This window comes from Lissotriton helveticus, chromosome 2_1 (assembly GCF_964261635.1).
Source record: "Lissotriton helveticus chromosome 2_1, aLisHel1.1, whole genome shotgun sequence".
NCBI classification, from domain to species: domain Eukaryota; kingdom Metazoa; phylum Chordata; class Amphibia; order Caudata; family Salamandridae; genus Lissotriton; species Lissotriton helveticus.
The window spans coordinates 895,320,703-895,345,856 of record NC_136059.1 but is presented as its reverse complement, the minus strand read 5'-3'; the positions used below and the strand labels follow the sequence as shown (position 1 = coordinate 895,345,856).

At 43.2% G+C, this 25,154-nt stretch overlaps 1 protein-coding gene across 1 annotated transcript in view; it reads right to left on the bottom strand.

The window, feature by feature from the left end:
• The window catches only part of ROR2 (receptor tyrosine kinase like orphan receptor 2), a 361,950-nt gene extending 337,703 nt beyond the window's left edge, over nucleotides 1-24,247 (bottom strand). The window contains exon 1 of the mRNA XM_078675620.1: nucleotides 24,000-24,247. Coding sequence (XP_078531746.1) covers nucleotides 24,000-24,093 — 94 coding nt within the window. The 5' untranslated portion in view covers nucleotides 24,094-24,247. The remainder of the gene's footprint in view (nucleotides 1-23,999) is intronic.
• Nucleotides 24,248-25,154: the final 907 nt, after the last annotated feature.

Sequence of the window (25,154 nt, the reverse complement as noted above, 5' to 3'; positions counted from 1 at the left end):
GGCTGACCAGCTTGAGGTGAGGGTGGTCATTCAGTGTACAGATGTTTGCAAGAAAAAGGTCACACTGGACGCAAGTTTTGCCATGACTTCAATCCTAGTCTTTGGGTCATGATCAAGAAGCACGTCCGGAAAAACTCTCTGGAGCCAAGGTTGATAGGCCCCTTCCAGGTATTCTAGTGACCAATACTGCTGTGAATAGTGGAGGAATTCCAAACTACACGCAGGCATCACACACCAAGAATGTGAGAAATCCCAAAGAATAAATTGTGCTTTTTCGCCTAGAACTAAGAGAATTGGTGACTGCACTATTGCAACCTGTGAGACCATGTGGAGCAGTGGTATCGGGATCCCAACAGCAGCAAAAAGAAGAAAGGGGTGAAGAACTGCAACAAATCACACAACTTCAACTACTTGTTGTTGCAACAAGTGGCATTGAAATCTCCAACAAAGTAGAAGCAGAGACTGATCTTTAATTTAGAAACAAGTGACTGAAACAACAACAGTGCACCAAGAAGATCCGGGTGAAGGCACAAGCACTGGACGGAGAAGTGTCAACCGTGAAGTTTAATTTCCACACACTCCTAATCAAGGAAGACTGAAATAGAGTTTATCAATTGATCGAATTCCAGTCACAAAACCAGAAAAAACGAGGCATGTAGTAAAAGTGATCCTGGAGAAAAAAACAAAAGTTGAGAAGATCAAGAAGAATAAGAGTAACTTGTCATAGGTATTCAGCACCTGAGTGGACTTACTATCTCAATGAAGTGCTAAATGTCTCAATTAATGATCTATGTGATGTGAGATCTGAACTATTTGAACCTCTGTGATACCACAGAAATAAGCACATAAAGAGATTTGACAAAAACAAACTGTACATTTGCAAAGAGACTGTGAAACCTTAAAAGAAATTAATTAAAAAACCATAAAGATTAACACAGATTCTCTATTTTTATTTTATCATGTTATTTTACAGAAGATCATCCTAGGTCCAAGTCTGTGGTAGAAGAGTAGGGATAACATTTTTAGAAGAACACCGAGTCAGGTTAAGGATTGTCTAATATTTCTTTGCTGGAACATACCCATTTAAGTAGACTTTTTGAACAAAAAAATAAAGAAAAGTAAAACTTGCAGCTTGAACTTTAACTGCATTATATTTAATCTGCTTCCAATGTGAACATGTTGCCTTAGAAATAAGTGTAACTATATTTATATGTTCAATCTTCCTAATAGAAGTCATTATCATTACTATAGTGTTAGCAGGATTTTACTGAACACATGAGAAAGATTTTAGAAACACACCACAACAAAAACACACACATATATGAATGATGAAGAGCAATTTAAAGCTTCTTTTGTCGCTTACAATAGGGAGAATTACTCAACAAACATTTATTCCAGGTTAGCACAGGAGTACTATATGCCATGGGAGCAAAGGACTGGTATGTCTCTGCTCATTTACTATCATCAGAATTCGTAAACTATTACCACATGCCGTTATCTTATGGAATTGCATGTAGTATATTACTTTCACTTATATATAGACAAGAACACTTTGAGTATTTCTATTCTAACTATGGCTTAATATTTTCTAGAGTGCTGTTGATAAAAAGCATTAATTTATGCTCATAAAGAAAAGAAATGGACACCGCCTGGTATTATTTTATATCACATAGACCTATAGATAGTGTTAAAGCTTATCAGGATAACTTAAAATGTTTGATGTGCCCTTTTTATTATAACTTTAGAAGAAAGAAACACTAACATAACATGAAGTAAAGACAAACATAGGGATGTTTTGAAAATGTTTGTAAGAAGATGAATTTAGAAAAATTGTTTATCCAAAATTAAGATTAGACAGTCAACACATAGGGAAAGTTTGCTTTAACAGAAGAAGGACACAGAAACAAACCAGACATATGCATATTAGTAGTTGTGAACACACATTTGAATTCATGGGAGGGACATGGCACATTCTACAAGGAGAAGAATCTGCAATTCCAGGAGTTTCTTTTGTTTGAGGACAGAATGTTAATTGTATATTACCTGCCAATTGGGAGGGAATTTGCTATTTAAATGTGCTATTTCCTAAAATGTACCATGTGACTAGTATAGACGAATTAACAATAACACCAGCACACAGACACATCCATAGTGCAGAGAGGTGCGTTAAATTAGTAGGAAATATTTTTGGAGTGATCATTTCAACTGTAGGAGTCATTTTAAATGACAAAAATATTAGAAAACTGTTACCTCTTGTCAACAAGTTGGCAACAAGCTCATCTGAGCTTTGGTGGTGGTAACCACTGAGCTGAATGGCATATGTTCAATGGTTTTACAAGATCGTTTAGCATTAGACATTTTATTCATAGAAATAGGTGGAGTTTTCAAGATGCTTGAATTAACCCATTGCTTCTCCTTTATACCTGAGGAGAGTACAAACATAGAGAAATTTACAAAGACCATTCTGGTTAAAAGCCAGAACTAGAAGAGTTGGAAACACCTAGTGTCTTGAAACATTTTGGAAAAGGAATTCATACAATTGGAAATTGGATTGTAACTAAAGGAGGAGGTATCCTAAAGGCTATACTTATACCAGTGTTAGCAGTGGGGTTTCGTTTTTGTGCCTATTTGTCTTAGTCAAAGGCTGTATATATTACTTACGCAAGAGGGAAAAAGAAAGGAATAAAAGATTTGAAATTAGTTTGACATTGAATCACATCATGTACAATGATTATAGAAAGTAATTGAAATGTCAAAGTTGGAAGAGAAAGGATTCAACAAATGAAGAGAGTGCCTCTTGAACAGAAATCGCATGTGAAACCATGATAGTGTGATGGTTGACAAACTTTCAGATGGAGATTAATAGAGTCAATTAATTAAAAAGATACATTAATTAACATAGTATGGTAAATGTGCCACAAAGTTCACGTTAAATTGCATGCATTTGAAATGTGCTAACAGTATGCAATCATTATTATTAACGTCGTCTATAGAATAGCCATGAAGAAAGTTTTTTTGACCTAGAAGGGAACTCGATATTGATGAAATGTGCACAACATGATTTAGAAGCTTGATCCTAGAATGGCATGCTTAGCGATTTTGTCATAACTGCAGAATCTTTAGGTTTAACAAAATGTATTAATATATTAAATAATATTTTTATTCTTGTCTTTTAATTAGTAGTTCATTGTTCTTGCAGTGAAACAAATGTACATGTGGAAGGTCGATCTGTGTTTCAAGCCTATGGGAACTATGCCTGATGTTTCCAGGATCTTATCGCGCAAGACTGTCTGTAGCTAACCATATGATAAAAAGTTTGATCTGCATGTATTTCTATGGGAACGGAGGAGCTGAACCTGCTTACTGAAAAATGCTGTCTCCTGATCGGTTCATGAAGGAAGAAGCCTGCTACAATGTTTTCAATATTTTTTCTTCAATTTATATTAGTATATCTCCCTAGGTAGTTTCAACGCTTTTAGTTTGGTGGATTGCCCCAGACCTTTGACAATAGTGGCTACTTCTACTACTGTTTTCCTCTCTGCCTTACCTTGCTATTTTGAATTGACTGTTTGCTAGTGTAACTCTATGCTGACCTACTTGGATTTATTGAGACTTGGCTGAATCATATGTACTATTCGTTATGGGAAGTTCTGCTACTCTAATTTGACTCTGACGCTTCATGCTCCTTTGATTTCACTCTTTTCCATTGAATTCAAACTCTTCATGTATTCTTAAAATCTAAAGCTCTGACCTTTACTTATAGAATAGGGAACTTATCCCATTATGGAAACGATTGATGCAATTTTATAATTTGATGCTTGTGTTAACCATTCTTTTTAATGAGATTTCTGTAAACTTATTTCATTGATGGACTAACTAAATATAGACTAAAAATAAAGAAAATAACTTTACTAATGTCTTAATGAGAAACAAAGCTTTATAACACCTAACTTGCTCCTTGAGTCATAATACAACATTCCAAGTCCTTGATTAAGAAGGAGGATTTAGCATGGAAAACAGGGCTTAACCCTGTCTGATGACAACATTTTGGGCTCAGTCCGTACTATCATAAGTAAACCACCACTGCACTGGCAAGAATGCATTTGGCTGGCACATGAAAGCCCTGGACTGGAAACACACTGTCTGCAATGGCATGGATTGAGGTGGCATTATTGGGGTTCATTTTACAACAGTTGTGATAAGACCAAACACAGATGGACTGGAGATATCAAGTGAAATATTCAGGGCTGAGCCTTGACCAGGAGCCGGTTTAATCTGGGGCTGTGTATCATCCACCAACTCACCAACTGCAAGAGCACTGCTTTTTGGAATCTATATGTTACTCAGGCACAGCAATTAATGGGGTTAAAAGGAGGGGTGAAAGTAAAGATCTTTGTCATATCCCATAACCGAATGATTATTTCTGAACGCAAAAGGTGGAATGATTGATGTCTTCACCCACTTGCAAAGAAACAGCATAATACTTGCAATGCATGACTAACAATACCAAAATGTTGAAGGTTGCAAGAGTCTCACAGCTGGTGCTAAAGTCCATCAGTAGTCAGCACAGCTTTCAATGGAAAAAGAGAGGGGAAACTTGCTGTGTGGTTTCATAGTTTACTCAGTGTGCAGCTTTGCAGATGCAGCCCTAAGGTATGTGGAAAGTCTATGGGGCACAAGGGTGATTATGACTATGTACAGAGAGAGCTAAAAACATAAGGGGTGCTGTGGTGCTGATCTTCACATCACTGGTGAAACTCTGTACAGAATGCTGTGTTAGTTCAATTTTCAAGACCTATGAGTTCTGTTTAACCTTTCATTGAGAAGTATCTCTGTCTGTCCCCTGCCCCTGAGACCGACCTTTCTTGCTATAAGTGGTCTTTCTAAAAGAGATGATTTTTGATTTAGGGGACACACAAGAATCCACAGATAACACCGTACAAACTGGAGATGGCCCCACTGGTGTTATCTGTGGATTCTTGTGTGCCCCTAAAACAAAGATCAGTCTCAGGGGACAGACAGAGATACTTCTCAATTAAAGATTAAACAGAACTGAGGGAACCAAGGCAGTCCATAGTATTAAAATTGGCTGGAAAATAGAAGGTGCACATCAGAGGTTCCAGTCTACTTCCATCTTTTGGGACAATCTATACCCATTTACACATGAAGGAGATAAATCTACCTAGTAAATAGTTCAGTAGACTTTTCTGGAGATATTTTGGACCTATATAGATCTGACTTGTCATTGTACCTGGGACTAAGACTTATCAATACTTTAAAAGTGGAGTAAGTCATTGCCCAGATGGGTTTTGTCTCACAACTCGTCCCATTGCCTATGGTGTACTTATATTGCACTGCACCAGGGACTATTTTACATCTCAAAAGTAAACAGAATCTTCACACATTAAATTATTCATCTCATAGATGCACTCCTTTCAGAAAATAATCGTTTTTGCTTTTTTTTTTATTTTTTACCACTGGAGCAGGATTTGTAATGTTTTAGTCGACTCAAACTGTAAGTCAGTCCTTTCGGCCAATGATTGTTCCCTGTAAGGCTACAGAGGAAGAATAGTTACCATCATGCGCTATTAAAGAAGTAAGCAGAGGGAATAAGCTGTGTAGTTCTGTTCTATAATAGTTTATCTGTTTCAAGGTTGCCCCAGGCAAATGTACATCCTGGAAGTTACAAAAGGAGCAGAACACGGATAAAATGGTGTAATATTTGATGACCCTGTTGGCTCCAGCATGACAACTCCGTGCCAGAAGTAACAGATTGCCTCGTCCTGCTTAATATAGTTGTGTAAATAGTGCAACTTTAAGATCCATGGCATGCCCTAAACAAAGCATGCAACGACATCACAAAATGTCCCTTTTGCATTTCTACTTGGCCCAGCGATTGCAGGTACAGTGCCTCCCACACAGAACAGCCTGTGCCTGAGGCGCGCGGCCCTGGTGCCAGCAGAGCCACTTAACACCTGCTGCCCTGCAGTCTGGTTTCCACGGCACAGGTCAAGCGAGCAGCCCTGCGCCCGTCCGCTGGGACTGCGCCCCCTTCCACTGGAGTGAGGAGCAAGGGTGGCTACATTAGGAGGAGGTTAAGTGGCCCGCCTCGGGGCGCACACGCATTTTAGCTCGGGGGAGGTTAAGTGGCCCGCCTCGGGGCGCACTGGGACAGTAGCTCAAGCCGGGGGCCTTCCTGGGAGCTGAGCCCGGGTCTCGGGTTTTATAGCTCGCTCTTCCAAACACGAGGGTACAATGCTGGCAGCTTCACTTTCAGCCATTGTAAATACTAATTAAAGCGTCGCATTCTTCCCAGCCAGCATGGGTATCCCGTGCCCCACCGTGTCACTGGGTTGCAGCAGACCTTGCCAATGTTTGGAATCTGACATCGTGGAAAAAAGCGGCGTTGAAAGCGGGCCCTGCAGGTACTGAACAATAACAGCATCTGTGTGTTCCGTGCAGTGGGACCACTGACCGTAGATACAGTGGAACAAAGGCTGCTGCTGGGGGAGGAGCTCTGATGGAGCAGGACAACCCTTGTCAGTGGAACATGGTTTCTAAAGCTGCCTTCAGCACTTCATCAAATGATGTGATTCTGGGGGTTTAGCGATCTCACCACGCCTCACTTTAAGCCATTGACGGCCCTGCATTTGGTTGTCTGCCCTCAGGCTTAAAGGCAGGAAATCCCAGGCAATTCAAAGGTGTGCAGAGCAAAAAATAAGAGATATAGCATTCCTCTGAACGAGTGGGTTACAAGAGTCATGGCACTGTTGCTTCATAAGGGAAAAATCATGCAAAAGGAATCAATTTCGAGTCCTTGATCATAGTGTAAAAACTGATGTGATCCATAAAGGTTTAACCTAGTTGAAATGGAAGCCACACTGCAAAACTGAGTTATAAAAGGGTTCGGTAACAGGCAGTATAATAGCAGTGGCGCTTCCAGAAGCGATTTTTAGGGGAGCATGCAATGGTCCACAGACAAAACCACTGGGGCCACCTACAAGCGGGCGCAGCCGGTACAGGTAAGAGCGATGGGGCAGGGTGGGGAGGTTTGAGTCAACAGCCGACTCGATAGGTAAAATTAAATCAAAAACTAAATAAATCACTTAGCTTGCATTCGCCAGATCACCGAGTCCGCAATGCACCGAGCGTAAGGTAAGTGTGTTTATTATTTTTAATTTTTATTTTACCTATCCCGTCGTCAGTCGACTTACAACCCCCCCACCCCGCCGCTCTTATCTTTGCTAGCCGCACCTGCCTACAAGGGGCAATCATGAACATTGTGCGCACCTGTGTAATATGTATACATGTGTATAAAGCAGTCTGTGAATGATACATTACTATGGTCTGTGAAAGGGAGAGTGGTCTTCAGAGTACCTCAATCACTCCTGTTCTCTTTAGATAATTCTCTTCTGCAGTAGCTCCGGTAGACACTAATGCTCCTTTTCTCTACATATATTTCTGAAACACTTAATCTGCATACCTCAAACATCACCTCTTTCCTCACTAGCACACTCTTCACTCTCCTCGGCATATACTTCTTTACTTCCCCTTCACTTCAACATCCCCCACACACTGCACCCACTCATCTGTATGCACTGCATTTTCTGCAACTTTCAACCAGTCAATATTTTACCCTAAACGCTGTGTACCTACTTCAAACTTTAGCATAAAATCACAATTTTATTCGGCCCTCTTGATCTCTGCACTGTGGGTTGGAGGAGCAGGTATTCCAAACCCCTTTATGACCCACTGACAGGCACTGTGAGAAATTTACTCTGTGTTTGACCTGAACTCAAAAGCTCTCAATCATGCACCTCCACAACCTGAATTTACACAGCCTCACAGAGGCGATCTTCTACACTAGCACTATGTGTGAGTTAATATGTTGCACAAAAACACTAGAGAAACACACAATCCTCTAAAAAGCAAATACTCACGGAACAGTAAATTGGAACAACATTGCTGTAATAGCTGGTGGTGCACAAGGGGTGGGGGTTAGGACATTTACAGATGGGACATTGGCCCTACCTGACCACCATGCCTCCTTTCCCCCAAGCCCATCCACCTCTAGGCAACCCCCTGCTGACATCACTGTGTAATACAGGTACATGTGATTCCTTTTTGAGAAATGGAAAGAAGAGGCCTATATTAATTCCCAGCCTAGCAATATTCAGCATCTTATGACTAGAGGGGAACAAGCCAACAAATTAACATGGAGAGCTGAGCAAGGGGTGGCTTTGATCTAAGAACCCAGCACGAGCCGAGCTATGTAAAAGTGTTTCACTTCAGCACATCAGATTATATCACTGCATTGAGAGGAATTATTTTAAAATAAACTTAAAAACATTCATGCCCCAGCCACACTACCCTGGTGATAATGCCATTAATAAACTAAAAAATAAATCAATTGTCACGTAGCCTAGATTGTTATTAAAAACGGGGAAACATTAGTGTATATCAAATTAAACACAAGAGGCTTTTGAACAGTGCACACCCTCAGCTGAAGTATTTGAAGGTACTCTCTCTCATACGTGAGAAAAAATTAAAACGAGGTAGAGTTAAATAAATCATTAGCCTAGGATCACACAGTTTGGCCAACTAGGATTGATCCCAGTTTTTCTGGATTCATATTGTGCAATTTATCTACCAGAAGAGTATCTCTTCCTCTCACCTGTTGAACATAAGCTGATAATGCTTTGTCTTTAATTGTTGGTGCATCAGGATAGAGCATAGGTATCAGGGTAGAAGCGAATTGCCAGGGCCGGTGTGCGTTCCCAGTCCGGCACTGCTACAGGGAGTAATGTAACTGACTCTACACACCACAGTTGATGGCTAATCTGAATCAACTGGTACTGATTGTATATATTATGCAGAGAAGCGGAATGTTACACGCTAGTTATTACCATTGTTGACTATGCGCAGGGCACGAGTCACGAAATGTGAATGGTAGTGAAAATAATTGTAGCCCAATAAAATGTTATTTAAAGTAACATATTAATAAACTTGCAGTCACAATTAATAAAGTGCAAAGGTCAAATTTGAGTTTATTAACTCAGTAAGCCCTAACTTTTGAACCCTTTTAAGCCCACCTGAAACATTTTTTAAATGGTCATTTGTTGACAAGTACTGACTAGATTTACACCAAATCAAGCAAAGACACTTTCAAGAGTAATGTTTTACTTCCATTCCAATATTTCAAAGTTTCACCCAGATTTCTTGAATGACGCCAATATTATTATAAAAAAGAAGTGCCTTTTCAATGAAAACCCTGACCTAAGCACAACTACAGAGTCCATTTCAACAAACGTGTGTGTGTGCGCGTGTGTGTGGCTGGGCCTGAGCATTATTACATTGTCGTTAGTTTCAAAGTGCTTCATTTTGTTTTCTTCTATTCAACTTTCGATTTTAACTGTTTTTGCATTGAACCATTCATTTCTTCAAGAAATACCACAATCCCTCACAAAATATGCAAGTCCCATTTGTGAAATTAGGTGCGTGTGCACGGCTTCACATTACATACATGTTGCAAATTGGTTACCTTGGTTTTTAATTATGTATGAAAAGTTGGAGGCTACAGGTAGGCTTGTCACAATAAATGAAATGATCAAACCTGAAAATAAAAATGGTCGAAAGACTTTCATGCTTCTCTTCCCAAACTATTTTAGGGCAAATTGCCTATCCAAAAAATCAAAAAAGGCAAATGCAATATCACTTACAGTGTGAGATTTTATGTGTGTTGCTTTGGAAAATATAAAAAAATAAGCTGACTCTTAGAGGTTGTTTGAGGGCGGTCAAAGTTTTAAAACGAAGATAAAACCCAGAAACACGAAATATATTTAACCCTTTTAGTGTTATTGAAAAAATGTTTATATGGTCTAAAGGAAATCTGACTTTCAAAAAGTGAATGTTTTATGTTTCACATGCCTCAGTACAGTTTAAACATAGTGGGTCGCCACCTTGGTGGATCCCGGTATATAGGTGGGGGTTACACCTGGGAGCGAATATTCAATGACTGCTGGCATTATCCTTTGTTAGGTGTTTAAGCACGAGCAAAAGCCCATAAGGGTAACGCGCACCTGCTGCCTGCGCGGGGGCAGCAAGGTCACCTGGGTGGGGCTTCAGGGGCTCAAAGCGCACTCACCATTCAGGCCTTACTGATTCCTGCTGGTGGCCCTGTAGCCCACTGACATGCTAGTTGCTCATGCTGATTTTTAGCACTGGCCATTTGTCCCGTGCTGTAAAATCCATGCAAAAGGCACCACATATGGCGCAAGAGGGCTCAGCTTCTTTCTGCCGCTCGAGTAGATGTTCTACTCAAGCAGCAGCTTTCTCAACGCGAGCGGCAGGTTTCTCAACATGAGTGGTAGCGACCCACCGCGACCGCCCGTCTTGAGAAATCTCACCGGAAGGTTGTCTAGCATTGGATTTTCCTCGCTCACGCTCGTCAACCTAATGTTGGTGAACCACGAGAGAGGAAAAAGTCTGCTCTGCTACAAAGAGTTTTTCGTAATTTCTCACTCTAAGCAGAGTGATAAAAAACTCTGCAAGCGGAGCGATGTTTATCACCCAGGCCTATTTAGGGATTCAGCTTACATACTAGCCCAGACTCCCTTAGTATGAGGGAGTGGGTACGTTCATCCTAAGAAAAGATACATCTAAGGATGCTTGGGTTGACTGGGCCAACCATGACACCAAGGAGATCTTGGTTAGGAGATCCAATGTCTAGTTTACTGTCAAAAGGGGATATATCAGAACGTTTTGGGCAAGTCATATAAATATGAAGACAAAGTTAATCAGGTTTTGATGTGTAATACATGCTAACTGAAAATTGTTTATTCTCAAACATGACAGTCAGGCTGTCCAATTTTGCTTTGAGAGCTATTTACTTAGAAGTGTTTACTTTATTATGTATGACAGCTCCTTGGGATCCTCCCCCCTCATCAATTCTAGGTGGTGTCACGGTCCCCCATCTGCCAGACATATAGCATTAGCAGGGGCTCTAAATATGCGAAATTGCCCTTAACCCGCAGCAGACTTTTAAATATCTGTGAAACTTGGGGATTGTGAAACTGGCATGTTGCAATGAGCATTACAGAACATGCTAAGAGAATTATAGGGAACAGTTGATGTTAGTCAAAACAGCACGACACACATCACATAATCAGGAAATGAAAAAGATAAATCTGAACGGTCGTAAGCTTTGTGAATATTTGAATAGGATATATGTCAGATGATACTTCAACATGATATAATACCCTTTCATGATATATTTATCATACTGCCATATACAAGAAATTCACTCTGCCAATGCTAATCAGAAAACAAATGCTCACCATATAAATGCCACCGCTTACAAATATTTCACATGCCAATCCAAACTTGTTCAATTGTAAACGGATGTTGCATAAACAATGTCTTTAAACTTTCTATAGTAGGTAAATATGAGCTGTGCCGCATGGGCATGCCTCACAAGACCTTGTGACAGCTCCTCCCCATAAAATAGAGCCGGTCACCAAGAATGGTGGAGCAAAACCGTCCCATGTTATGAAGGTCAAATGGCAGCTGACATAAGTAAGGGAGGATGATTTATTTCTATCTAGTAAACTAGTATTATTCCCATAATGCTGCTCTTAGCATGGGTAGTAGTATCCCAATTTATAGACAGGCTCCTTCTCCCACTCACAATCTGCATGAATGGATTTTGTATTAGTCCGGCAGAATCTGCCTTTGGACCAGTGCTTAATTTGAGGCAGTGTTTGCCAGGGCTTGGCTCTGTCTCTTAATTCTCAACACTGGCATTTATGACAAATCACAACATGGTGGCGCTTTTTGTCTATTATGGCAGTAAGTCTATCTATAGAGTATATTAATACAATAGAAATTAATAATCTCAGCCGGCCAGGCTTTTCTTATATCTTTAAGTAGCCTGGAGTCGTTTTGTCACATTTGTAGGGGTATGATGGTTAGTAGTCGTATTGATAATGGCACTGGCAGCGTTGGCAGGGGCTATGAGTGTTGCAAGCTGCATTGGCCTCCTGAGCTGTGCCCTGACACTTACTTTTTCACAAATTAACCACTGGCTTGTACCTTGAGCAGCCGCCTCCTTCCCAACGTTTTCGATATATTTATTACAGGCACCAGTCAGCATAAGAAATGTACTCCCCAGCACTGGAAAGCAGGAGGCGTGACTCGTCCAGATGTGAGACAAAAAGCAAGAGGCCCCCCAGGGAAGCATGTAATGGCGGCCTGAGGCCTGTGAGCAACGTGGTATTACAAAGGTCTTTGAGATGGCCGTGCAATACATATGCAGACACATGTGACATGACATTAATCTTGCACACACATTAGTCACATCCTTTAGCCCAGCACACGCTGGTTAATTGGTTGCAGTCAATATTTTACCTTTACAGTTACATTTTACACTAACCCTGGGGCTAGAGGTTTTTCTCCAAGAAACCTAAACATGTCATGAAATAGGGCCCTGTACATCACGCAGTAACATAAAATGAAATCGCGTCACTGGTGCAGGGAGGGGAGTCTGAAAAGTTATTTTCTTTCAAATTCAGCAGCATGACTCTTTTGCAAGCTGTGCACAGAAACGGCCTCCCTTGAGGAGAGCATCTAAACGTTTCTGGAACTGGACACAGTGTCTCAGGTTGAGTTTGGCTTGAAAAGGCGGGTTTGTGCTCCGCCGAGTCACAGGGCCCACTTTCCAAAGCACGACTTTTATGTAGGCTGGAGGGCCCTTTCCCAGAAGAAGCCGAAAACATTCGACGCCTGATACCGCGTGCCCGGTTTACATCTCCAGCTCGGTGCAAGTCAATTATAACTCTCGGAGCAGTAAACGCGGCGTGGCTGCACACTGGCACCTTGTGATCTGCAGACTGCGCGTCCGCGCGCTGTGAATACGGCCATTGTGGCCGCCCCGCGCCTTCCGAAGAATGGGGCCATTGCAGACCACTTTGGGTTCGCCCTTTCTGGAGTGCTCGCCATCTAAGCGGGTTCTCTGGGGTTTCACTGTGTAATGAGTTATGATGAGTCTCAAGAACTGCCCAAGAACCTTCCCCTTTCAACACTCTGATCCACGTGCCCAAACCCACTGCTTCAAGTAGCCTCCCCCTTACTCACTGCATACGTCAAGAAGAATCCTGACTGGGACTGCAAGGCTCGCCTCCAAAGCAGCTCCCGCCACCAGCGATCAAAGTGAACGCTGCCACGAGGCCTCAGGGGGATGCTGTCATGACGTCAGCATGATTCATGTCAAGTATGTACAGATCGTAAACACCGGGACGCATCTCAGACGGACAAGCCTACACACCCAGACAGTTTGGAAAGAGTAGATGAAGCACACTTTTTTTTTTAATTAAAAACAATGTCGAATGGAAACGTTGAATAACAAAGAATGTTCAACTTGAGAAGGGGAACTTCCATGACATGTCTCTGAATGTGCCAGAAATGTATTATAGCTGTAGCATAAAAGCAGTGAGTGGATTTATGAAGAGTTGAGGTCTATATATAAAGTGTCAGTAGTATAAGGGATACAGCTACTTCCTACATCCGCGCCCCATATGTCACTGCTCCATTTGGTCACAACTACTGAACACCGGGCCTATGCAACACTAAGTTCTCTCACAGCAACCACCTTTGGCACTCCCACTGGTCCTATGTCGCACATATTACCCATGTACAGCTCTCCTGCTCCTCTACTACACAAATACTACAGTTCCTCCTCTATCCAACCACTGCCCCCATATCTCACGGCCATACAATGGCAAGTCATGCACAGCCATAGAGGCATCTGCACCAAATTGAGCAGATCATGGCTTTTCATTACAGCCGTAAATAGGAATATTAAGGCAGCATATGAAAAACAGTATGCTTGCTCAATTTCTGTAAGACGGTGTCTCTGCCAAACTGTGCAGTTTTTGTTAAAGGAGTCGTAAACGTATATAACGTATACTAGCAGCCCGTCCCGACGTTGTCCGGGCACTTACATGCCACACACAGCGTCAGTGTCCCCTCCCACCCGTCCCAACGCTGTCCGGGCACTTACACGCCACACACCGCGTCCGTGTCCGCTCCGGCCCGTCCCGACGTTGTCCGGGCACTTGGACACCACACACCCCGTCAGTGTCCGCTCCCGCCGACGCTAGACGCACACAAACACGCGGAGCACTTACACGCCACACACCGCGTCAGTGTCCGCTCCCGCCGACGCCCCGACGTGATAGAACGCTATCCTGACGCTGATGCTGCAGGTGTGAGTATCAGACCGCACACGCCCACAACACTAAACGACACGCCCAAAAAGCTATTCGCGACGTGATAGAACGCTATCCTGATGCCGATGCTGCAGGCGTGAGTATCAGACCGCACACGTCCACAACGCTAAACAACACACCCAAAACGCTATTCGCATGCTGTATAATGGCTTTTCACACGCCCACCTCTGAGAAAAACCTACGGACTACTTTGCCCCACAATGTTTTTCCCCCTTACAAAGTATTTGTTGGGCTGCTGTATAGCCTATATCCATCTGCTGCAACTCCCCTTTACAATGCTGTATTGGGTGTTGTGATTGGTGCTGTACTTCTTGAGCTTACCTGCCTCAAAGGTTTCAGCTCTCTCTTTATAATAGTAGTATGGATGGATATGGATAAAGAAGTTTGAACCACGGTGCTCAGACCAATCACGCCACTGCTGTCATGCTGTTGACAGCAGCATTGTGATTGGTTAGGGGAGTCTGGAAGCCTGTGTCCTTCCTATTTCTGGAGTCGACCGAAAAGGACCGAGAGGTAGCAGCCGGCCTGCAGGTAAGTGATTATTTTTTTTCATCCCGCTTACCCTCGTTGAGTAGCGGCCGCCACTGTAAACGTTTCTGCCATTTCTCCTCCTTAGTTGTACCCAAAGACTTCTCACAGTATTTGTGAAATGCATATTGTTGTGCGGTCTCATTGCTCTCAAAATGTGCACAGGGCAGAACTGAAATCTCATAAACTCATTGATGTCAAAAATTGCCCAAATTCAGTCGTCGCTCTGGTAACCAGTTTTTTTAATGGTGGCTTGCACTGTTTTATTCACCTTGCTAGTATCAAGAGAACGGCCTGTTCTGTTTCACCTTCTAAAATAAGTCTCATAAACCTGGGTTTCACTTATCACTGTTTTACAAGGCAGTGCTTTCTGAATAAACCCTTTGGCTCCTAATTGATATACTCATTGGTTTGTTGTCGGTGCCTCATCAATTCTTGCTTTGTTGCTGACATATAAGCACTTTGTTCATTTGAACAATTCAAGAATACACGAAAAATACAATAAAATCCATAATTCATAAACATTTTCTCTGAAAATATACTTTTTAACTACCATAGAAAGCAGTATGGTGTATGATTTAGTAAAGACGTATTAGAAATATCCATATAAGTAGCCTTCCTTAGATCAATGCATGGATGTCGATTCACTAAAATGCCAGGGACAGTGAAAGTGACATCATACACCCTGTCACCGTAATGACATCATAGGAAGTTACAAATAAGTTTTGGCCCAGAGTGTTCCCAGAAAGTTGTCACATGAATGTAATCCTGATGATAGCACAATAGTTAACGTCACAGAAGTTCCATAACAACTGCATGATTAGTGTCCAACATACCACAAGAAAATGTCTATATTAGGCGTCAGACATGATCTTTGAAAGTGGTGGGGCATAATACTTTTCGTAAATTGTAGAAAGCAAGAGAACGAAGGGAGCAGTCTTCTTTTTTGGAGGGTTAAGGGAGGATTGTCACCTAAGAAATTGTTTTAAACATTGGGGTCAAATAGGGCATTTTGATGGAAATTTTTTACATATGTTTGTTAAAAGTATAGACTCTCAAAGGGCACTTTTTACATTTTAACGTCTTTTTCTAGTGTGCCAAGTCAAGGAAACCTGATGCCCCCCCCCCCAAGAGTTTTCTGTACAAGTGATTCTTTATTACCACCTCTCATTTTACATAGGTACATTGTACAAGCAAAATATACAAAAAGTGCATAGGGTCCAGGGCACCCGAACGATGCACCCTGCTTACAACATGCACTAGCAAATGCAACATCATCATAGGTGTACTACTGGCATACATCGGTTGAGTGTCATGCCCTGATGCAACTTATAGCCTTCGATGGTGGGTTCTGTGCCCACGTGTAAAGGGAGATATAAAAAGCAAAAGCAAAAAGAGAATAAACAATAAACCCAGAAACACCCAACTGGGGCTTAAACTTCCTAATTATGTTTCCGTGGAGGCAGCCTGACCCCTTCTGACCCTTTTTGGAGTACCAACAACATTATATTTTGCACTCTGCAATTAATTAAGGAAGCTAGGGGGTAAACGTGATGACTAGTGTGAGTATGAGGACTTTCTTGGCATGGACTTGCAACCTGGGAGTCTGGGAAGGGGGGAGTCCAGAGATAACGGCCGGAAGGATTTAGGGGACACCCAATCCATATGCGTTACATGCGTGGGTGGGGGGTTCCAGTGCTGTGGTATATTGATTGTGATGGTCTCATGGGCCTATTGTCTATCTCGGCTGCCAGCATTTCTAACTATGATTACCAGGCTGTGTGGATGGTCCAGCTGCTGTCTCGGAAACATGTGCCACGTCGTGATCACCGCCGTCCCCCATTTAAGCAGATTCCATTGCCATGCCTGCATGGATGAAGCTTCCGGAGACTTCCAGATCATGGCAGTGCAGTGTTTCATTAGCACATTCTCAAGGTCTACAAAGGTCTATCAATTATAGGGTGCACCTACTCTTTTGTGTGCGCATGGAAATCCCTAGAAGGCACATTAAACGGTGAAAGGGCATTGGGCGCTCCTCTGTACCCAACAACATCTCCACTATCATCACCCAGAAGCATCCTATACTGAAGCAGGAACATACTATAAGATGGAAGTCTGCCTCTGAGGCAGGGCAAGGGCACCTAGGGGCTAAAGTTGTGGAAATTATGTGGATGTGTCATACGGTTCCTACTGATTCAGTAAGACTGTTCAATTGGGCAACATAGGCATCAAAACTATGAGGTACTGGGTCCACTAATACCATCACAATATGTTGACCTAGTTCCTGGCTAGCTCACAGTGCACCATCTGGACCTCTAAGCCTCACATTGTACTGTATGGTGCCTGCAACCTCGGAACATGATTACCCTGATTCCCCAAAGAAATTGTGGGAACAGATTTACCCTTCCGTTGTTAACTCAGGCATGCCCAAAGGGGGACACAAGGAGTACTCAAATTGGCATTTCAAACATTTATTGAAGCATTTGGATCGTTGTGTAAAATACGTGTGCTGCAATTATGAGTAGAATAAAGCAGAGCATATTAACCAGCTTTTCAAGAATGGTGAAACAGATAAACAATTCAACTATTGTGAGAGCTGAATAAACAAGAAGGGAAGGGAGTCCTGCAGAAGGGAGAGCTGGAGACTGCAGGGGCGATCAGGGGGCTGCAAGTGCGTCTGCACCAATGAGTTTACCCCTCTACTCATGCTTTCAAATATGAGTGACTTGTGTGAGTGTGTATGCTCGGTTGTCATGTTTAGTGAGAACTGTCTGCCAATTGCATGATTTGTGTGTTTAGGGGAGTTTGAGAATGGAATGTCATGTATAGGCACAGACTGTAGAGTACAAGTGTAGTGGGTAAAGCTGTCATGCATAGGTGTGTATGTGTGTGGACTGACATATGTGTTTGTAAAGTGTACGTATATATGTTGCATATTTTTATATAAGGACTGTTGTGTGATTGTGGAGGCTGTCAAATACATGCTTGTGTGTGTACAGTATACACATATGCATGTGTGTGGGTCAGAGAGAGACTGAGCAGGCACTGCCGTATTGAGGTTGGGTGTGTGATTTGAGTACGATGGTTGTCGTAATCAGGTGTGCGTGTGTGCTGGGACTGCCACGCATTTGTATGTCTGTAGAAGATGCCATGTAAAGCTTGCACTAATCTTATGTGTATGTGTGTAGAGATCACCACATAGGTGTGTAGGTATGTGTGTCAGTCTAACTGCATTGCTTAGGTGTGTGCCAGAACTCACATGTAAAAATGTGTGTATATATGAAAGTCACACAGGTCTGCCATGTATTGTGTGTGAGATATAAAAATGACTGCAATCTATAACATGTGTCGAGACAACCATTGCCTTTTAGAGGTGTTGCTTTTGGTGTGAATGATGTACATATGTGTGGTTACTTATGTGCAGTCATGGATTCTGATATACAGATGTTTATATGCTAATGTAGGGATGGCAATGTAAAGCTGTAAGTATGTGCTAGTATGTAATGACTGTAATGTATAGGTAAGTCTGACGGCCTGATGTACATCAGTGTGTATGTAGTGTATAGCGTATTTATATAGCGCATATATGCGAGTGTAGCGTGTGCCATATAAAGCAGATATATGTGTTTATGTTTAAGGGACTGTCATGTATTGTGTGTAACTATATGCATGGGCTTGGTTGTGTGTGGGAGCGAGGAGGTGGCCATGCATAGGTGTCTTTCTGTGTGTGTGTAAGCAGGGACCGACATCTTTAGGTACTTGAGTAGAAACTTTCATGTATAGTGAGAGAGAGAGAAGTGACTTGCAGGTGTTGTGTGTGGGAGCGAAAGTTAGGCAGAGAAGTGTCTTGCAACAGTGTATGTGGGTCAAAGAAAGCAAAATCCATGTATAGTGTGAGTGTGCACACATGCCTGCTGGGGTTGCCACGCAAAAGTGTGTGTGTAAGCTGCAGTGTCTCATTCCTATGTACTAATGCCTCTATCATGAAATATGCCCTGTGCAAAAACCTGCAACTAGCGAGGAGTTTGTGAGTCATACACTCTCTGGGGTATGCAACCATGTGATGTAGGCCGGAGCAACATGGCAGAGCAACAAACAAAAAAGGGTATCACAACAGGGACAAAAATATAGAGTATCTAAACCAAGTCAACACAACCTGGGGCTGCATTTTATGTGATGTTGATTTAAGGCAACACAGTTTATTAACACAAAAAAATGCACCTTTGACTCTCTCCAATGCACTACTCTGTCTCACCTTATACCTCTCTCAATATATCCTATACCCCCACTCTCTGACTCCTTCCAAACCTCAGTCTACTACTATTTCCTCTAAAATAACCCTTTCTAAATTCTTCCCTCATGTATCCCATACCTCATGTTACTACTATAGTTTCCTTAATCTTTTTGTAGAGACTCTTCCCTTCTCCATCTCTTCTTTTACTCATCTGAAACCTTATCTTACTACTATGATCTTGCAAATAACACTTTCTAGACTCTCCCCTTTTCTATCCCTCCATTATCCTATTCAATCCAACTAACAGACTCACATGTCCCCTGCTCAAATTAACGGATATTTCCTTATACTAACCCACCATTAATCCTTTTTGGGTTCCGCAGTAGCGTGCAACTCGTCAAAAAGCAATTTGATGCCTCATTAGGGGTATTAAGCAATATATAATTACAATTACAAGATTACCCAAAAGCAATAACCTATAATTAATTGCCTTACGGAGTAGAAATACCACATTTTAGGTAATTTAGCTTTAATTTTGGGTCAGCCCCTTATGTAGACTACATGTGAGTTTTGGCAAAGCAATGTGTATGCATCGCCCTGGCATGTGCCCACTGGCAAAACAAGATCTATAGGTCATCCTGATGTACCCAAAGTATGTCTGCGTCCCTACTGCTGCATCTTTGAGAGTCAGACCAAACTGCCATGAAGCTATCTCATTACACCATACCCATCAGCAGGGCCTAATTTGTAAAAATGTAAGTCCCAGGGCCCTTGTCGGGAGGCCACTGCAGCTTGCACTACCCATTGGCCGTGCCAGCACTGCCAATGACAGTACCTGCACAACTTCAAACCATCACACTGCTACAAGTGTGATAGTTCACATCATTTGAGGCTCACAAAGCAATTAGAATAAAATGTACATTAAACTAATAAACAGCTGCTGATCTGCTCATCTCTAAATTACACAAACAGCGCCATGGCAGCTGTCATAAGTGCCGGTGTTGACAAATAACTGCTGGTGCCGAGCACGGGAAACAACCGGCTCAAATTAAGCACTGCCCATCAGATGTCACAAACACAATACCCTGTTCTGTGTCTCTACATCCACTACCCTTTGCCTTGGAACGTTCACATCTGTCACACTGTGTCAAGGATGAATGTGTCCATCTGTCACAAACTGGTGCTCATGTAAAGCGCTCTGATATCTGATATCCTCAGGCCAGTTTGCGCTATATAAAACTCTTAAAAAATAAAAAAAAACATGTCAACTTCCAATGCAATATAGCTCCCACACCATATCCATCACAGCACAACCAATCACACCACACAGTGCCCACCAGCCTTAACATCCAAAACAATATGGGCTGCAGGCCTTCACAGGCTGTACGTGATAAATTCAACACTACATGAAAATGAAGTTAAGAATGACTGCGTAATGACGTGTCCTTCATTATTAGCTATGACAATCCCAAATGATTTGAATTTATAGTTGTTTTTATTATTACATTAATTCTTTAACTAACTAAACTGTACATTGATAACCACTAGTATTACGTTACATAACTAATCCCTGAAAGCACCAACGCCGAAAACCCCTTCAAGTTACCCTTCCCTGAACCTTTAAAAACCCTTACTATCCCTCAACCCTACTTTTCCATGAATCCTAAACAACCTTTAATGCTATCAATCCCTGAACCCTAATAATTTCTTAATGCTGCCTTTCCTTGGTCCATAAAAAACAAGAAAAACCCCTCAATGCTACTTGATCCGTAAAAACCCTTACTACCCTTTAACTGTACCCTTCATTGAGCCCTAAAAAAACTAAAGGTGCCTTTAACTGAACCCTAAAAAACCCTACTACCCCTTAACATTATCATTCAACAAACCCTAAAAGCCCATAACTACTCCTTAAAGCTACTAATCCCTGAACCCTACCAAACAACCTACTAAAGCCCTTAACACTAACCTTCCCTCGACTCCTATTCTACAAGTCCCCTTTTCCCACTTCACTGTAAATGCTTCTTTCTACTTTAGCAGAAGGGTGTCCATTGCCCCTACTCCCCGTTGCATTATAAGGCACGTTTTTCGATTTAGTTTTCTTTTGCAGCCACAACTTTTTTTCAGCAGACAATATTTTTAACACGATTTATTTTCAGTGTACTTTCCCCCCCGCAATAGTTTCACTGCAAACCCCTTCACATCTGCCACAATACAGCCTTCATATGCAGTACATTCCACTACAAGGCCATCACATTAACTGAACTGAGCCCTGAGGCTTTCACAGTCTGCAGAAATTGATTCATTACAGTATGAGTGCAAGGGTGGCTACCTGATAGCGTACTCAGGGTAGTCGGTTGGGCACAGCAGCCCCCTCTTTGTCATACTGCCCAACTGGCAGAGAGAGCAGTCATTGGCAGTAGTGTCTGTTCCTGTCTCACCGGAGCTCAGACCCATGTTTCTTTTATGCATCAGGCACTTGCTTGCTGTCCTCTCTCCGTGACCTCTGACTGACCCACAGTTTGAAAAGGCATATCCATGCTGACCGCCTGCAGCTACTTCTACTCCCTCCCTCAACCCCAGCTGGAAGAAAATGACACTCGAGGGCTGTGTGGTTACTACAACTTGTGAATCTACTAATCTACAGACACAAGTTATTGTTGGGACTACCTCTCCCTGCCAGGCTCACTCCTACAAGAGACACGAAACTGACACTTGCGAGAGAGGCCACTAACTGAATGAGCACATTCCCATCAGACTGAAAAAGGGGTGATATGCGCTGATGGTCAGTGTGTGGAGGCTTGCACTGTCATGGAAGACTTTACTCTCTATTGTTCGACATCCTGCATCTTTTATGAACACTAAATCCTCAGCAAGTAACTGATGGGGGATATGCAGTTGAATGTTTAAACTGCAGGGTCCCCAAAAGGGCCTATGACATCAGGTGGGCTCATCAGTCCTGGTTTTGTTACGCAACAGCTAAAAGTAGCTTAACATTTCCAAATGAGGGCCATCGTGCATTTTTGTTTATTTAAAGAAGCGGTCCTTTTGCGGGTGTTTCTGGTGACGTGCCCAGTTGGCTGTTAAATTTGCAGAGCTCAATTTGAAGTGGTTTCCGCTGAATGCGTTGGAAGAAAGTGGTAACATCACTGCTGTATCTTCTATGCAGACTCCCAGTGACCCTATGCCATGCGTGACACCTTCAGCCATTCCTGGCATTAAGCCAAGAACGCAACGTGTTCTTCCCCGTGGAGTTGTTGAAACATTTCACTGCACCACCTGGAGTTACATGCTCATTTTATAGATCTATGTATGCGCTTAGGGGTCTCGGCGGAGCCATTCTCAAACGTGAGTGCAAAGAAGACTGAGAGGGAGAAACAGAGTGTAATAACAATGGGGCCCTTACATGCAAAAAAGTTGCAAACGTTTCTTTATTTCAAAATGTTACACATTTAAGAAACAAAATATGGGTTTGGGAAAATAGGAAGTCAAGAAAAGGCGGGTATAGCCTGCTTTAAGGCGGACGTCTCAGACACATTGTTTGCGTTGGTTAGTGCTTGTGCTCAGATTAGGCCAGGAGATCTGCTCTGTGTGTACTCCCATCTGATCTTCATTAACCGTGGTAAACACCGTAGTGAGGTCAACCCTTCCCCCACCCACACAAAACAAGGCACCACAAGCTGCAGAGGTGGCAGCCTGGCCCTCACCGTGGATGCTTCAGAGAGAAGACATAAAAGACGCCAGGAGAACCAGCACGGAGTGGCGTTGGGCCCCAAACCCGAAGAGCTCCTAGCTTTCCCGGACTATTTTACCCCCCTTGAAGGGGAACAAATGGCAGAAAGAGGGGCCCGGGGCCCCGCAGTGCAGAACAACAGGAAGCACACAATCCAGGCATCTGTCACCTCCCGGGGAGAGGTAAATGGATTAGGCAAAGCCACAAAGGCACGGGACGTCCCCTCAAACGGGCCATTGATTAGCACGTCCACTCTAATCTGCAGCACCGTGGCCAGTCCCAAACACAGCGCAGGGGCGGCTGCATTTCAATGGCATTCCTGACAAACATTATCATTTTTAAAGCGCACACTGGCAACAACTGCGCGGGGCAAAGTGAACAGCTGGAAGAGCGACAGATAGAGGCGAGCTAAAACGGTGCAGTGCATTTTTAGCCACCGCACTTGAAATGCAAGAAGGCAACTCTTCTGAAAATATGTGTCTATGAGAAATATATTTATATATAATCCGACTCCAAACAGATGTGGTGAAAAGAGACATCGTTTCAAAAAGAAGGCACTGGTACAATGGGCAACCTTGCAGTTGTTAAGTGGGAAATGTACAAACTCCGTGACTCACAATGGGGACTGTTGGACTCAGATGAGAGTTGAATGGATAGGCAGGCACAACTTATCACATACGCATCCTGAAATAAAACTGGTAATCCGTCCCGTTTAATGTAAGAACAGGGGTGACCACAGTAACCCACCCCCCTCCCCCCAAACCAAAATCAGGAGAAGTGGCCTGGCGCGGTGACCCCGGGCTCCTCTCCCACTGCCCTGGGCAGCGGCCCCTGGTATGCATCTCGGCACATCAAAATCCCCGATAGCAACCGGCGGTGGCGCCCTGGACGTAGCCCGGTGCGTAGGGGGGTCACCGGGGACTGGGTGTGTGGCTGGACTTCTGGAAGGGGTGAGCTAAGCAATCCAGCCCCTGACCCCGTGCCCCCTCCCTTAGTCTGGAATTCCAGACATCTGCGACGGGCAAGGGGCTTTTCCGGTTGCTTTCTTCAGGAAATGAGGAGGGGGGTTTAATTGCATCCCAAAGTTTCGTTCCAGACTCATTCTCAGCGCGTCCCTTAATAAATGCCCAGCCACGTTTCCCTGGTCACAGAGGTACCTCCCAGCCTTCCCATGGAAGTGTGAAAGCAGAGCACGCTGTAAGGCGAGGCGCCGGGGTCTTACCTGCAGCGTTGAGCCGGAGGAGCGAGGAGGTCAGCAGCAGTCCGACGAGGAGAGCCCCCAGGAGACCCCCTGGCTGCGCCGTGGTCCACAGCATCCTCGCGGCGCCTCCTGCTTCTCAGTCCCTCCCTGGTCCTGCAGTCTGTACCCGTCCGCCGAAATCAATCCAGCCCGTGCGGGGCTCCTGCCAGTCCTCACGCGCAGTCCCCCCAGCCCTCTAAACACCTCTCGGCTCCACAAAGGTCCTCTCTGCCTGTCTGTCCCGCGCTACGAGCGGCCGGTGGAGCGCGCTATGTTCTATGCAGGCAGCAGTTGGTCCTTCACGGCTAGTCTTTGTATCTCACTCCCGGTAGCTGGTCCCTGATGGAAAAGTTTGTTGGCTCCACTGACTACGGGCTCAGCGCTGCCACCAGGTCCAGCCCAGGAGAGGCGCACCGCCGCCTCCCGAAGCCCAGCCCACAGCACGCGGTTGGCTGCTTTGCAGAAGTGAAGGTTACACCTAGCAGAGGCAGAGTGGCGAGGCCACAGCGGCCAATGCACTGGAAAACGATTACCCCCTCAGATGGCCACATAGAGGTTTAACTGGACCCACAGTGACGGAAGTGCGCATACAATCCCAATCGAAGAGCAAGAAACCATATCTGTCACCCCAACACCACACAAATGTATGCATGTGATTTAAATAGTTCGTATTGTCTGTGCAACGTTTGTAGGGACTTGAAATTTGCCTCCTCTCCTTTACATTATATATAAATATATATGTGTGTGCGTATTTATGTGTGTGAGTATATATATATTGGTGTGTGAATATATGTGTGTGTGTATATATATATATAACCTACTGGGGGTCGCAAGTAGTTTGCTATAGTTAGGATGTTAGTGTATATATATATATATTCACTGAAAAAACCATAGGTTATAGACCATATATAGTTAGGAATTAGCATTTAAAAAACCTTATTTTACTCACACAAAACCATTGAAATTCCATATATAGTTAGTTGTACTAACTATATATCGCGCACCCGCAATCCACTGCTGATCATGTCACATATTACATCATTCATGACATGGTCAGTGACATCACTGATGACATCTCAAATGACATCACTGATGACATCACTGATGACATCTCAAATGACATCACTGATGACATCA